The sequence below is a fragment of the Hyperolius riggenbachi genome, chromosome 7, assembly GCF_040937935.1.
Source record: "Hyperolius riggenbachi isolate aHypRig1 chromosome 7, aHypRig1.pri, whole genome shotgun sequence".
Lineage (NCBI taxonomy): Eukaryota > Metazoa > Chordata > Amphibia > Anura > Hyperoliidae > Hyperolius > Hyperolius riggenbachi.
This window is the reverse complement of record NC_090652.1, coordinates 68,243,606-68,259,400: the sequence shown is the minus strand read 5'-3', so window position 1 is coordinate 68,259,400 and position 15,795 is coordinate 68,243,606. Positions and strand designations below refer to the sequence as shown.

Genomic DNA, 15,795 nt, shown 5'->3' with positions numbered 1-15,795 from the left:
TGGAACCGTTCGCAGGCGAACCGTTCGGCCCAACTCTATGCAGCAGCAGGTGTAACGTGTGCCCAGCATGCCGGACGTGGCACTTGCCAAGTGTCATGTGGCACTTGGCACGTGTCACATGGCACTTGGCACGTGTCACGTGGCACTTACCAAGTGTCACATGGCACTTGCCAAGTGGCACTTGGCACATGTCACGTGGTACTTGCCAAGTGTCACGTGGCACTTGTCACATGCCAAATGCCACGTGACACTTGGCAAGTGCCACGTGCCAACCCGAGTGACAGTCAGACAGCAGAGGAGAAGACACTAGTGCACACTAACTGTCACACTGGCACTGCTCACAGCACAGCAGTTCTGTAGAAAGCTAACACAGTGGTACTACTACTCTAACAACTACTAGCACTGACTGCTGTACTACAGTACTAACTACAAAATAACACAGTAATCCTATCCCCTAATCCCTAAACTAACCTATACCGAAGGCTAATAGCTGGCCAGCAGGCAGCAGCTGGCCTGGTCTGTGCACAGCACACACACAGACACATAGCAGCTGCATGCAGCACACACTAACTGTCACACAAATGACATCAAGCTATCCACACATAGTTGCCTTAGTTTTTTTTTTTTAATATGTATGTCATGAGGGAATATTACTGTTATTTTAGTGCATAAGGGCTTACAATTGATGGGACACCAAAAAAAAAAAATAGAAAAAAAAATACACTTTTATTTTCACATAATATATTAATGCTATACATTGTGCTAGGGACATAATTTAAATGTTGTGATAACCAGGACTAATGTGCACATAAAATGGATGAGTTTTTTATGTATAGTAGCATTGCTTATTTTAAAACTATAGGGGGTGAAATGCTTTACCTTTTTTGTGTGTATATGCTTAGAAAATGCATACAAAAGTACTGAACACAATTATTGCTTTCAAAAAGCTTAAAGAGACTCTGGAGTGAGGATACATTCTATTTTTTAACTTGTATTCCTGTCAATGACTATAACAGCTGCTAAACCGCCGCTATCACGCGGCAAAACGAGAGGGTTAAAGTTTACCCCCCCCCCCCCAAATCCCCCTTCAAAATCCACGACTTTCTTGGTCGTGGATTTTTCTGCTCCTGGAGGCAGAGCTTTCAGCTGTAGCTCTGCCTCCATGCGCGTCAATTGCCGCGCGGATCTCCGCCTCTCCCCCACCCCTCTCTGTGAAGGAAGATTGAGAAGGCCGGGGAGAGGCGGCAATCAGCCGGAATTGACGCGCTGAGAGGCAAAGCTACAGGGCTAAGTTTGCCTCTTCAGGAAGCGCTCCCGGAAACTAGCAGAGGGGATTTGAAAGGGGGGTATAGACCCCTCGTTTTGCCGTGGGATGGCGGCGGTTTAGCAGCTGTTATGGTCATTGACAGGAATACAAGTTAAAAAATAGAATTTATCCTCGCTTCAGAGTCTCTTTAATTTGTGGCGACAAAAACAAGATAAAGATCATTGACACGTGATGAGTAGTGATAAAGTTATTGGTGAATGAATGGGAGGAACGCTGACAGGGGAAAATTGCCTCTGTCCTGAAGGTGAAAACACCTGTAGGCTGGAGTGGTTAATAGTAGCATCATTTATAGACATAGTGATGCAAGGAAATATACACAATGGAATGTGATAAAAAGGGAGGAATAGAATGTTAATACTGGGTATAGATTTGCCATGAGAGGTAAATTAAGTAGATAAAAGTATTGTTCAGCAGGAAAGCCAGGCAAATGGTATTGCTTAAAAGGAAATAAATATGGCAGCCTCCACATACCTCTCACTACAGTTGTCCTTTAAGTGCCTTCTGTATGGGTAGCCTGGTATTAGGTGCCCCAATAAAGTTAGCCAGATATAGTTGCCCTAAGTATAGGTTGCCTGCTATAATTGCCTCCAGTATAGATAGCCAGGTATAGGTGCCCCCAGTATAGCCAAGTATAGGTGCCCCTAGTATAGTTAGGTATCGGTGCCCCCGGTATAGATGGCTAGTGATAGGCCCAGTATAGGTAGCAAGGTATAGGTGCCCAAATTATAGATAGTGAGGTATAAGGCCCCGTTCACACTTGCGGTTTTGTCGAAACCGCACCGGATGTCCGGACCGCACCGTATCCGGACCGGACCTGATCCGTACGGTTCCTATCCGGATCCGGTCCGGATCCGGTCCGTTTGCATCCGGTTTCCGTGCGGTGTGAACACGGTTGCGGTCCGGATCCGGTTTCTTAAGGAGATAACAACCTGTTATTACCTGGGGTCTGGGAGGTCAGCAGAAGGGTCTGGGGTCATTGTTGGAGACAGGTGGACGTGTGGAGACCATCCGTGGATACAGAGACTGCAGTTGGGACCATGGATCCAGGCATTTTTACTCGTATACCTGGGAATTCTCTGTTGTTCGCCTCCTCGTTATCAGACTTATATCAGACATGTTGCTGCCTAGAGCTCCAGCATGAAATCGCTGCTGCCCCACCTGAACGCTGGGCCCATGTGGTCCCCATCCAAAATGCATAGGAAGTGGGGTAGAACGTCCGTTTTTTGTAGCCAGTGTGTTGTGCGCTCTCCGGTTCTCATTGGCTTCCATTGGCCGGATGGTGCAGTCCGGCTCCGCCCCGGATACGGCTGCCGGAGGAGCCGGACCAAAAAATAGCGCATGTTGGAACGGACGCCGGAGTCCGGATCCGGTCCGGATCCGGTCTGGCTCCGGTCCGGCAGAACGGACGCATGTGAACGGACGCATAGGCTTTCATTGCTATTGCCGTGCGTCCGTTCCGTCCGTTCTGCAAGCGGTCCGGCTCCGGCACGGCGATTCCGGACGGCCACCGCTAATGTGAACCGGGCCTAAGTGCCCCAGTATAGGTAGCCAGTATACGTGCCCCCGGTATAGGTGCTTTTAGTATAGTCTGGTATAGATGTCCACAGTATAGCCTGGTATAAATGCCCCCAGTATAGCCAGGTATAGGTGCCCCCAGTATAGAAAGACAGCTATAGGTGCCCTAGGGTTCTGGAGGGGGAGCAGTGGGCACAAACTGTGTCTGGAAGGGGGCCCATCTCCCCCTCCCTTTTCTGCACTCCCCACTCCAGAAATTACAGCTGTGACTGGGCAGGGAGCGCAGACTCACCTCTTGCGTTCCATGCAAATGATCTCTGGTCTTCTTTGCAGCACCTCACTCTACTAATGAGGGACTGCAGAGAAGGCCTGAGATCCCATTACATGCCTGACCGCTGCTGTCATTTCTGGAGGGGGGAGTGCTATAGGGGGAGCCCAAGGCGAGTGAGGGGGATTCAGGCCCCCTCCCCACTGCTGTGTGTGCCTGCTCCTCCCCTCTCCTGTGCTGTGCCCCTTCCTGTCCCTAAAAATGGCCCTGGTTGGGCCCCAGTTACCAGCACTCGCTATGTTGTACTACTGCAGCATTGCGTGCGCCACAAGCGTGTAGAGTGCAGGGACTTAAAATTAAGGTGCACAGGTGTAATAGCATGAGTAACAGGAGGTTACTCATGCTAATTACTTTAGTGAATCAACTTCAATGTTAAGTGTGCGCCAACCTCATCAGCATCTATAATGAATGTACACTTTCTAATGCGAGGTAAGTCATGTTGGCTTCAGGGTCAGCCCAAATGTTTTTTTTTTCTATCATACCTTTTGAATAAAATAAAAGCCCTGTATGTGTGGTTTAAGAAAGACACCGAGAGCCCAATATGGTGTAGTTTGCTCAGGACAATAGTGAATAATGTAATGTGAGAAGGCTATACTCAAAAACAAGGGTTACCGCTGAGGCAACCACTGTGAATGCAGGTGAGGAGATTAGACCTGTCCTCACTCAGGGTTAAGAAGTCGCTCTCTGTAGAGAAACGAAAGGTAGAGTTAGGTCCCCCTTCCACCAAGGGTGGACACTATAATGACTTTGATGAACAGAGGCGCCAGCAGATTAACCTTTTCGGGACCGGCCACCTACCCCCCCTTAAGGACCAGGCATTTTGCGCGGGAAGGGGGTGCGCGCATTTGGGGGGGTTAAGCGGCCGGATCCCATCTGTGGCTGGCTGGTTTTGTGTCCCCCCCATGGTGGCCTGGGCCCCCCTTCTGCCAGCAGCCTTCACTTACCTTCCAGGCTCCAGCGATGAGCCGCACGGGACCCTCTTCTCCGGCCGGCATCTCCGTTCTGTCTGACGAACAGTTCCGGGTCGCAGCTTGATGACGTCATCAAGCCGGGACCCGGCGTTGATGTCAGACGGAGCGGAGATGCCGGCCAGAGTGGAGGGGGGTGCCGATCGTCGCGGGAACGGCAGGGAGGTGAGTGGGTCCTCTTCTTTTCCCCCCTGCCGCCGCAGCTGTCAAACTGATCACTACGATCCGACGGCGATCGTAGTGATCACGTGATCAGCAGCCATACGCGATGGCTGCTGATCACTCGGGGGAGATGTCGGCTGTCATATGACAGCTTAATCTCCCCCTCCGGGTGCACACGATCGCATCGGGAGCGGAAATTGCGGGCTGGCGTAGATTCTACGCCGCATCAGGCTAGAACAGCCACAAGTGCGGCATAGAATCTAATGCACGTGGTCCCGAAAAGGTTAAAAACAATAATTAAAAGTTTTAAAATATGCTGGAGAGGCAGTGGTGGGAGGCGCTATACGTGCTACCTGCTACCTGAGAGCTACTGTTTTGTCCCATGTTTTATTGCCTGATGAAGCGTGCTTGGTCCTGCGAAACGCATTGCATCTATTGGGGTACTAATAAAGTGTTTATTTATGTCAGACAAGTAGTCTAGTCTGCTTTCGGAGGTAAGTCCACCACTGCCTCCCCAGCATATTTGAAAACTTGTAATTATTGTTTTTATTCTGCTGGCGCCTCTGTTCATCAAAGTCATGTATGTGTGATTTGAATTTCCTGAGCCACCAAGTTGGAAATCTGGGCGGAATCTCAATGTTTATGGCCATCCTAACTTGTAGAATCTCTTCTTTCTATCTGGTTAAAATTCAACATTTCCAATGATTAATTTAACAATTATTTTTACAGCTCAGCTACTATCGATGTTGGTGGAACTTCAAATTACACATTAATGATGGGACTTTTCCAAGATTCTGGCTACACTAATCCATTCATGGGCCTGGAAGTAATACTGAACTCAACAGCCACACTGTATATTGGTATAGTCACAACTGGAGCTTCAAGCTCTTCTAAGTTTGTTCTCATCATGAATAGATGCTTTGCCACCCCAACAGCCAGCACCTCCTATGGTCCAACATACCACATCATACAAAACCAGTGAGTTATATCAATTGAGTGTGTAGGCGTGTGTTTGTTTGTTTGTTTGTGTGCGTGCGCGTGTGTATTTGAATTTTTCATTTACTAAACGGAGATAGTCGGAAATGCCAATTGCCAATGGACCTACGCTTTCCGATAAGTGTTTTCCAAAGTGTTTGTTATTTTTTGTCAATAAAGTTAATTACCGTATTTTTCGGACTATAAGACGCTCCGGACTATAAGACGCACCTAGGTTTAGAGGGCAAAAATCAGGGGAAAAAAATAATACTAAACCTGGTGCGTCTATGGTGCAGGGGCATCTTATGGACCTTCTCCCTCAAACTGTCTTCATCTAAGCTACACCGCCCAGCTACACTAACCCCTGATGCCCCCCCAGCTACAGTAACTCCCTTACATTAACCCTTGCTGCCTCACCAGCTATACTAAACCCTGCTGCCCCCAAAACGTAGACTAAACTACAATGCCCCCAAAACATACAGTATACTAAGCTACAATGCCCCTATTGCCTACACTAAGCAAGAATACCCCCACTGCCTACACTAAGCAAGAATGCCCCTACTGCCTACACTAAGTAAGAATGCCCCCACTGCCTACACTAAGCTACAATGCCCCCACTAGTTACACTAGGCTATAAATGCATGTTTCATGCTTACCGATCCTACAGGACAGGCTGTTGAATCTGGACTACTCTCCAGGAGTGTAATACAGCAAAATATTTATTTTTATATACAGCGGTGTTACAGCACACTAAAAAGCACAACGTTTCGGGCAGAGGCCCTTTCTCAAGTGCTCAAGTACTCTGGTCACACATTACAATTATATAGTAAATTTAAAATACACGCCACACCCAAATCAATTAGGGGGGCGGGCACATGCTTGCAATTACATTAACCCTTCAATAAACAGAGAGCGGCCAAAAAACTTACAAGAAGCATCTGAGGCTAAAATCTTCATTGAGGCCATACGGTGACTGAGTCCCCAGTTTTTCCATCCACCATGCCTCACGTTTTAATAGGGAGGCCTTGCGATCCTGGCCCTCATGGAACTGCACAACCTCCAAAACCAACCATCTCAGCTGACTCACCCTATGTCCAGCTTCCTTAAAATGTCTTGCTAAAGGGGGATCCCGATTCCTTTCCTCCTCCCCCCTTTTGGTAGTATTGGGGTTCTGTATGTTGCTCCTATGTTCGTTAAGCCGAGACTTTACTTCTCTCTTAGTTTGTCCTACGTAGGCCAGTCCGCAGGGACATTTGATGTAATATATCACCCCTTTAGTGTCGCATGTGGCATAATTTTTAAGGGGAATTGGGGTACCCTGTCGTGGATGTCTCACCTCTGCCCCCCTGATGATACCATTACAATTTTGACAGTGCAGACAGGGGAAGGTACCAACTCTTGGTGGTCCCAAAAACGTTTGTGTGGGCCCCCCTGTTCTTCCTATATCAGCACGGACCAAATGGTCCCTGATGGATTTCCCCTTCCTGTATACAAATCTAGGTGGATTCCTACAAATGGTGGATAACTGGGGATCAACCTCAATCACCGGCCAAAACTTAGATATCGTGTCTCGCAAAATCCTCGACTCTCTACAAAAAGTGGTCACAAAATTAACCTCATCTTTCTCATCCTGTTTTTCACTATTATATGTTCTTAATGCTTCACGATCTAATCCTCCCACCTCTGCTGCTATCTCCTCGCATCTTTCTTTACTATAGCCCCTTTTAATGAAATCCTGCGTGAGGAGCCGTGCCTGATTAACATACAGTTCATCTGAGGATGTAATTCTCCGTACTCTAACGTACTGACTCTTAGGGAGCCCATTCACCAATGGCTTGGGGTGGCAACTACTAGCCAATAGATATCCATTTTTATCGGTGGCTTTCCTGTATAAATCGGTTTCAAAATGTCCCGATTTTTTCCTCACCTCCACATCAAGAAAATGCAGTGAATTGGGATCATACTCCATTTTAAATTTAATAGTTTCATGTACCCCATTCACCGTGCTGAAAAACTGGCACAGCTCCTCCTCTGTACCTGACCATCCAAAGAAAAGGTCGTCAATAAACCTGCAGTAACCTCTGATGCCAGTAGGGGCCCCAGCACCAATGAAATATGTTCTTTCAAAATCCGACATTACCAAATTAGCTACACTCGGTGCATAAGGGGCCCCCATTGGCACCCCGAGGATCTGCAGGTAAAACTCATCCCCAAACCTAAAGTAAGAGTGGGAAAGGCAAAATTCAAGCAAAGTCGTAATGAAAACGAGCATCTCATTCGTTACCCTGCTATCACCCTGTAGCCGCTTTTTCACAGATGTCAAGGCTTCCCTATGGATGATATTGTTATAGAGATTCACCACATCCATGCTCACTAGAAAATCCACACAATCAACATTAATCTGGTCTAGCATTTTGAGAAAATGGGTCGTATCTTTAAGGCAGATTTCATCAGCTTTCACAATAGGTTGCAACCACGTATCTACATAGATTCCTAATGGTTCAAGCAAGGACCCCACCGCCGACACGATCGGTCGGCCGGGGGGATGAAACAAATCCTTGTGCACCTTCGGCAAGGTGTAAAACACTGGGACCCTTGGTGATTCCTTTAATAAGGCCCCCATCAGATCTTTGCTGATAACGCCTGTATCAGCTGCATCTCTCAGCAATTCATCAATTTCAACCTTAAAGCGTCCCGTGGGGTCATTAGGCAAACACCTATACATATTCTGATCACTTAATTGCCTTTTGATCTCATCGACATAATCTAAACGATTTTGTATAACGATGGCCCCCCCCTTATCTGCCTTTTTTATAATCACTGACTTGTCGTTCTTAAGCTTATTTAATGCTAATTGCTCTGCCCGGGACAAATTAAATCGCTTTTCCTTTCTTTTTTCCACCTTTGTCTTAATGTCCCTCAGCACCAATTTCTCAAACAGTTCCAATGAACTACTTGTGAACGGTGGATCCGCTTTACTCCGTGGTTTAAGTTTACTGGGAATCTCTTGTATACTGATATGTGGCACTATATCCAGGTTTCCTGCTGCCTTTGTTGGTCTGTTCAAACTGTGCCACACTTTCCAGCGGATATTCCTAGTGTACTTGAACAAATCCACCTTGACATCAAACATATTGATACCACATGTCGGCACAAAACCTAACCCTTTATTCAAAACAGCATACTCAGTGGATGATAGCTGCCTACTCGAGATGTTAATAACAGTTTCATTTCTGTCAGCCAATACATCAGTATTCTGCATATTCTCTGTTACACTTTCAATAGTCTGAGTAGACTGGGGGGCACCCGTTGGCACAGGGCAGAGCGCAGCAACACAATCTCCTTTATGCAGAGTGACAACCTGTCTGTCAACCTCTAGTTCATATATCTCCCTTGCAGCCTGTTCAACCTGGGCTATGTCCGCTCCCATGATCTGTAAGGCATTATCCCCCGCTGTGCCGTGTGGATCAGCAGGCATCACATACCTTTGTCCAGTCGCTGCGCTCTGTCCTGCTACCCCCAAATGCGGTGCAGCCTTCCTCCATAGCGGATCCCCCGCTACACCCTGCGGGGTCCGCGGACACATCACTGGTGGTGCTGGCTGCGGGTGTATGGGCGGTTGTAAGCCTGTGCCCTCGGTCTCCGCTCGGCTCCGCCGCGACCTCTTCCTCTTCCGGCTCCGCCCCTTCCTCTCGGCTGACTATGCAGAATACTGATGTAGAAATTGGTGCTGAGGGACATTAAGACAAAGGTGGAAAAAAGAAAGGAAAAGCGATTTAATTTGTCCCGGGCAGAGCAATTCGCATTAAATAAGCTTAAGAACGACAAGTCAGTGATTATAAAAAAGGCAGATAAGGGGGGGGCCATCGTTATACAAAATCGTTTAGATTATGTCGATGAGATCAAAAGGCAATTAAGTGATCAGAATATGTATAGGTGTTTGCCTAATGACCCCACGGGACGCTTTAAGGTTGAAATTGATGAATTGCTGAGAGATGCAGCTGATACAGGCGTTATCAGCAAAGATCTGATGGGGGCCTTATTAAAGGAATCACCAAGGGTCCCAGTGTTTTACACCTTGCCGAAGGTGCACAAGGATTTGTTTCATCCCCCCGGCCGACCGATCGTGTCGGCGGTGGGGTCCTTGCTTGAACCATTAGGAATCTATGTAGATACGTGGTTGCAACCTATTGTGAAAGCTGATGAAATCTGCCTTAAAGATACGACCCATTTTCTCAAAATGCTAGACCAGATTAATGTTGATTGTGTGGATTTTCTAGTGAGCATGGATGTGGTGAATCTCTATAACAATATCATCCATAGGGAAGCCTTGACATCTGTGAAAAAGCGGCTACAGGGTGATAGCAGGGTAACGAATGAGATGCTCGTTTTCATTACGACTTTGCTTGAATTTTGCCTTTCCCACTCTTACTTTAGGTTTGGGGATGAGTTTTACCTGCAGATCCTCGGGGTGCCAATGGGGGCCCCTTATGCACCGAGTGTAGCTAATTTGGTAATGTCGGATTTTGAAAGAACATATTTCATTGGTGCTGGGGCCCCTACTGGCATCAGAGGTTACTGCAGGTTTATTGACGACCTTTTCTTTGGATGGTCAGGTACAGAGGAGGAGCTGTGCCAGTTTTTCAGCACGGTGAATGGGGTACATGAAACTATTAAATTTAAAATGGAGTATGATCCCAATTCACTGCATTTTCTTGATGTGGAGGTGAGGAAAAAATCGGGACATTTTGAAACCGATTTATACAGGAAAGCCACCGATAAAAATGGATATCTATTGGCTAGTAGTTGCCACCCCAAGCCATTGGTGAATGGGCTCCCTAAGAGTCAGTACGTTAGAGTACGGAGAATTACATCCTCAGATGAACTGTATGTTAATCAGGCACGGCTCCTCACGCAGGATTTCATTAAAAGGGGCTATAGTAAAGAAAGATGCGAGGAGATAGCAGCAGAGGTGGGAGGATTAGATCGTGAAGCATTAAGAACATATAATAGTGAAAAACAGGATGAGAAAGATGAGGTTAATTTTGTGACCACTTTTTGTAGAGAGTCGAGGATTTTGCGAGACACGATATCTAAGTTTTGGCCGGTGATTGAGGTTGATCCCCAGTTATCCACCATTTGTAGGAATCCACCTAGATTTGTATACAGGAAGGGGAAATCCATCAGGGACCATTTGGTCCGTGCTGATATAGGAAGAACAGGGGGGCCCACACAAACGTTTTTGGGACCACCAAGAGTTGGTACCTTCCCCTGTCTGCACTGTCAAAATTGTAATGGTATCATCAGGGGGGCAGAGGTGAGACATCCACGACAGGGTACCCCAATTCCCCTTAAAAATTATGCCACATGCGACACTAAAGGGGTGATATATTACATCAAATGTCCCTGCGGACTGGCCTACGTAGGACAAACTAAGAGAGAAGTAAAGTCTCGGCTTAACGAACATAGGAGCAACATACAGAACCCCAATACTACCAAAAGGGGGGAGGAGGAAAGGAATCGGGATCCCCCTTTAGCAAGACATTTTAAGGAAGCTGGACATAGGGTGAGTCAGCTGAGATGGTTGGTTTTGGAGGTTGTGCAGTTCCATGAGGGCCAGGATCGCAAGGCCTCCCTATTAAAACGTGAGGCATGGTGGATGGAAAAACTGGGGACTCAGTCACCGTATGGCCTCAATGAAGATTTTAGCCTCAGATGCTTCTTGTAAGTTTTTTGGCCGCTCTCTGTTTATTGAAGGGTTAATGTAATTGCAAGCATGTGCCCGCCCCCCTAATTGATTTGGGTGTGGCGTGTATTTTAAATTTACTATATAATTGTAATGTGTGACCAGAGTACTTGAGCACTTGAGAAAGGGCCTCTGCCCGAAACGTTGTGCTTTTTAGTGTGCTGTAACACCGCTGTATATAAAAATAAATATTTTGCTGTATTACACTCCTGGAGGGTCGAGTCCTTGTGGATTGTTGCTGTTATATGGACTTTATGGTGAGGTGTGATGGGCCTCTGACCGCATTGGACTCCCCGTGTGATTAATGATCCCTCTGAGGCCGGCAGGTACACTGTGTTCTTGAATCTGGACTACTGTCAATGGGGATGGCATCTAATGTACCCTGCAGTCCTAGAGTGTCGCGGTCACACTGCATCGGTGGCAAGGATCAGATGCCGGAGATCACAGGGGCAGCTCCAGCTGATTGCCCACCAGATTCAGTGCCGCTGATGTCCTGGGTTGTAAAGAGGGCGGCATGTCCTGGGTCCCCGGAGCAGTGTAAGTAAAGCAGGCGGCGTGTCCTGGGTCCCTTTAGCGGCGGAAGTGTAGTGGCCGGCGTTTTCCTGGTTCCCCGTAGCGGCTGAAGTGAAGCGGACGGCGTGTCCTGGGTCCCTATAGCGGCGGAAATGTAGTGGCTGGCATTTTCCTGGGTCCCCGTAGCGGCAGCAGTGAAGTAGCAGGCATGTCCTGGGTCCCCGTAGCCGGCGGAAGTGAAGTGCCCGGCATGTCCTTGGTCCCCGTAGCGGCGGAAGTGAAGTGCCCGGCATGTCCTTGGTCCCCGTAGCGGCGGAAGTGAAGTGCCCGGCATGTCCTGGGTCCCCGTAGCCGGCGGAAGTGAAGTGCCCGGTATGTCCTTGGTCCCCGTAGCGGCGGAAGTGAAATGCCCGGCATGTCTTTGGTCCCCATAGCGGCGGAAGTGAAGTGCCCGGCATGTCCTTGGTCCCCTGTAGCCGGCGGAAGAGAAGCGGACGACATGTGATGGATGTCGTGGCTGGGTCCTGGCAGTGGCTGAAGGGAAGCAGGCAGCATGTCCTGGTAGCGGCAGAAGTGAAGATGACGGCATGTGATGGATGTTCTGGGTCCCGACAGTGGCAGACATAGCAGCGGAAGGAAAGCGGGTGGCATATGCTGGAGCCAGAGCCTCTGCATCGACTGCATGCGAAGTAAGTCAGATATACTGGACGCAGAAAGAGGAAGCAGGATGCAGCGCCTATCCAGCCACGGGCTCTGAAGGCTTTCAGTATGTCCTACACCTGCTTTTGGGGGACATCTGGCCATGCATTCGGACTATAAGACGCACTGACTTTTTCCCCCCACTTTTGGGGAAGAAAAAGTGCGTCTTATAGTCCGAAAAATACGGTAATCGTTTAAAAAAAAAAACAACACTTTTTTTTTTTCTTTTTGAATGTACACTTTTAACCGCTTCCCATCCGCCTAACGCAGGATGGCAGTGGGACAGTGGCTCTCTTATGCCTTAGCGATGCCATATGGCGTCATCTCTTGAGAAGCAAGATTTAAGGGGAGCTTGGTCTCCCACTACATGCAGGGGACACCAGTGATCAGTGCAGGCAGGCTGTTTTTTAGGTAATTACAGTATTTGTTTAAATATTCATATAGCGCTGACATCTTACACAGCACTGTACGGAGTATATTGTCTTGTCACTTACTGTCCCTCAGAGGGCCTCACAATCTAATCCCTACCATAGGCGTATGTCTATGGATGTATAGTGTAGTGTTCGTATCATAGTCAAGGGTCAGTTAAGGGGTAAGCCAATTCATTTATCTGTATGTTTTTTGTTTAACAAAAATGTATGTCTTTCTTAATTGATATTAAAAAAATAAATAAGTAAATAGCAGCAGGAATCAAGTACCTCCAAAAGAAAGTGCTATTTGTCCCCTGACCCCCCCCCCCCCCCCCGTGGAGCCAGGTATAGGTGCCCGCAGTATAGGTTAGCCAGGTCTAGTTGCACTCAGTATAGGTAGCCAGCTATCGGTCCCCCAGCATAGGTGACCAGGCATAGGTGCCCCAGTATAGCTAGCCAATGAATTTGTCCCCAGTAGGAGCTCCCAGTATATGTTAGGTAGGTAGGTTCTCCCAGTACAGGTTAGATAGGTAGGTGCCCGCAGTATAGGTTAGATGGGTAGCAGCCTCCAGTATATGTTAGATAGGTAGGTGCTCCCAGTATAGGTTAGATAGGTAGGTGCCCCCAGTATAGGTTAAATAGGTAGGAGCCTCCAGTATATGTTAGATGGGTAGGTGCTCCCAGTATAGGTTAGATAGGTAGGTGCCCCCAATTTAGCTTAGATAGGTAGTTGCCCCACATAATGGAGGGCGGCCCGACTTCTCCCTCCCTTCCTCTCCCGGAGGCTGCCCTCCGTGCTTCCCCCTCTGCTGCAGAGTAAGCGCAGGAAAGTCTTTTCTGAAGCTCATCCTTATAATGATATGATGACAAAAAAACAGTTCTGAATTAATTAAGTTCTACAGAAGGTAACTGGAATCATTGCTATATGGGGACATTTGTAATGTAAATGTAAAGATGATGAGAAAATCTCCTGATATTATTAGACAGATGCACCAAGCACAGTAACTTTTTTTTTCCAACACATTTTATGGGCCGCTTCACATTGCAGCATAGAAAACTGATCTGTGTAAGTTTTTAAAAGGCAGCAGTTTTTCTTCAGTGACTCTCTGTTCCTTTAGTGCACGGTCAATGCGACACCTCGGTCAAGCTGTGAAAAATTGCTCCCACCCTAAACTTGCGGTCCATACAGCGGAAATGGATCCATTCCAATGGAGCAATTTAAACGGATGCTATTGGTTAACATAGGATCCATTCACCTCCATTAGGGTCAGGTCCCTTTAGTTACGCTAAACGGACCATTTTTTTATGCAAGTGTGAACCATGCCTATGTCAGTTTTTTATTTACTAAATGTGTTTTTTTTATTTATTTCATGTAATAACACAGGTCAACTGCTCTGCCTTTAAAAACACCATACTTCTAAAATACCCTACTCACATTTCCTGGCGCCTTTATTTTGAGTACGCCCCTTGGGATACCTCATTTTCAGTTAATGTGTTGTCTAAGAGGTTTATTTTTTTTTCTGCCCATTTTCCCATTATCTCAAAAATTAGAGGCCGTAGGTTGAGCAAGGATTGGTAATTTTGAGAGTGACTTGAGACTTATGGCTGTTATAAATTAAGGAACAAAATAATATTCACCCCAAAGCCCTGTAAATGGTTGCCTGTTTTTTTTTTTTTTGGGGGGGGGGGGGGTGTAATCATCTAAACAAGAAACAGTTTAACTGTGACTAGGTCAATAATCCATAAGAACATATATATAGCTGTTTTATGATAAATAACTTATATTGCAGCAGATTAGGGGCCTGACAAGGTATAAAAACACATTTTTCTTACCTTCCTACATGTTGGTTGTAAACCTGCCTTCCCTGGGAAACTTATAGTAGGACTATAAGACTCACTAAACCCCCCCCCCCCCAAAAAAAAAGGGGGGGTGAAAAAGTCACTGCGTCTTATAGTTCAAATGCAGGGAGTTCCTGACTTGTGAACACTTGCCAATACGAATCTCCAACCCGTTGCAATGTTAGGGACTCCTTGTACTCTGACCATGCAGAGGAGGACACAAGGGGACACAAAAGGGCATAAAGGAGGACACAAGAAGGACAGAGGCGGACACATGGAGGACAAAATGGGGACAGAGGAGGACACACGGAGACACAAGAGGTACAAGGGGGGATGAGGTATAAAGGGGGAATAATCCACAAAATGTCCCATCAGCATGGATGCACCAGGTTTAATATATATTTTGTTTCCTGGGTTTTGTTCTCTAAACTTAGGTGCATCTTATGGTCATGTTTTAAAGATGCACCACACTCCAGTACACCTCTATAGCCAAAGCAGCAGATATACTGTATTTTTTGGACTATAAGATGTCTTATAGTCCGAAAAATACAGTATATCTGCTGCTTTGCCTATAGAGGTGTACTGGGGTGTTGTGCATTTTTAAAACATCCTGATAAGGGATGGCAATGCCTAAGAGAACTCATGTGATCAGTTTGATCAGCTGATAGATTTGCTAGTCATGATCATGCATTAAACCAGGAAGTCATCAAAAGAGAACCTTACAAATCTATCAGCTGATCAAACTGATCACATGCTTCTCCATGAGTTCTCCTAGCATTGCCATCCCTAGTCCTGATGTGTTTGAATGGCTGTGTTTTTTTTTTTTTATGTTCACTTCCTCCTCAAATGCAGGGAAGGCTTTTAATCCAATAGGGGCAGAGTGAAGGAGCCCAACTAGTGACAGTGACACTCAGTCAGAAGTCACAGTCTGTGAGATAATCCAGTTGGTCTGCTACCAGTCTAGTAGTACTGGGAGGAGGGGAGGAGTACTTTTATTTATATTAAACAGCCAAAAAAAGAAAAAAAATAGTTGCATGTCATATCAGTCTTATAAGTAATAATAATTACAATAATGAATAATATTCTTGTGAGCTTTTTAATAGTCTAACCATTGTTATTAATCTCCATATGATTATCATATTTTTAGATGCCCCAACCGAATTGATCCGACAATCTCTGTCCTGGAAAACGGAGTGTCCCTGAAAGGTCGCATCTCCCTCCAAGTGTTCCAGTTCCTGGGAGGCCAAAGCCAGGTGTATCTGCACTGTGAGGTTGGGTTGTGTGACACCTCCACCACCAACTGTAGAGCTGTG

The 15,795-nt window shown here is 46.7% G+C and overlaps 1 protein-coding gene across 1 annotated transcript in view; it reads left to right on the top strand.

Moving 5' to 3' along the window:
• Window positions 1-15,795, top strand: part of LOC137526046 (uromodulin-like) — a 121,399-nt gene that overhangs the window by 65,089 nt on the left and 40,515 nt on the right. Inside the window, exons 7-8 of the mRNA XM_068247257.1 lie at window positions 5,030-5,278; window positions 15,630-15,792. Of these exons, the coding sequence (XP_068103358.1) occupies window positions 5,030-5,278; window positions 15,630-15,792 (412 nt within the window). The remainder of the gene's footprint in view (window positions 1-5,029; window positions 5,279-15,629; window positions 15,793-15,795) is intronic.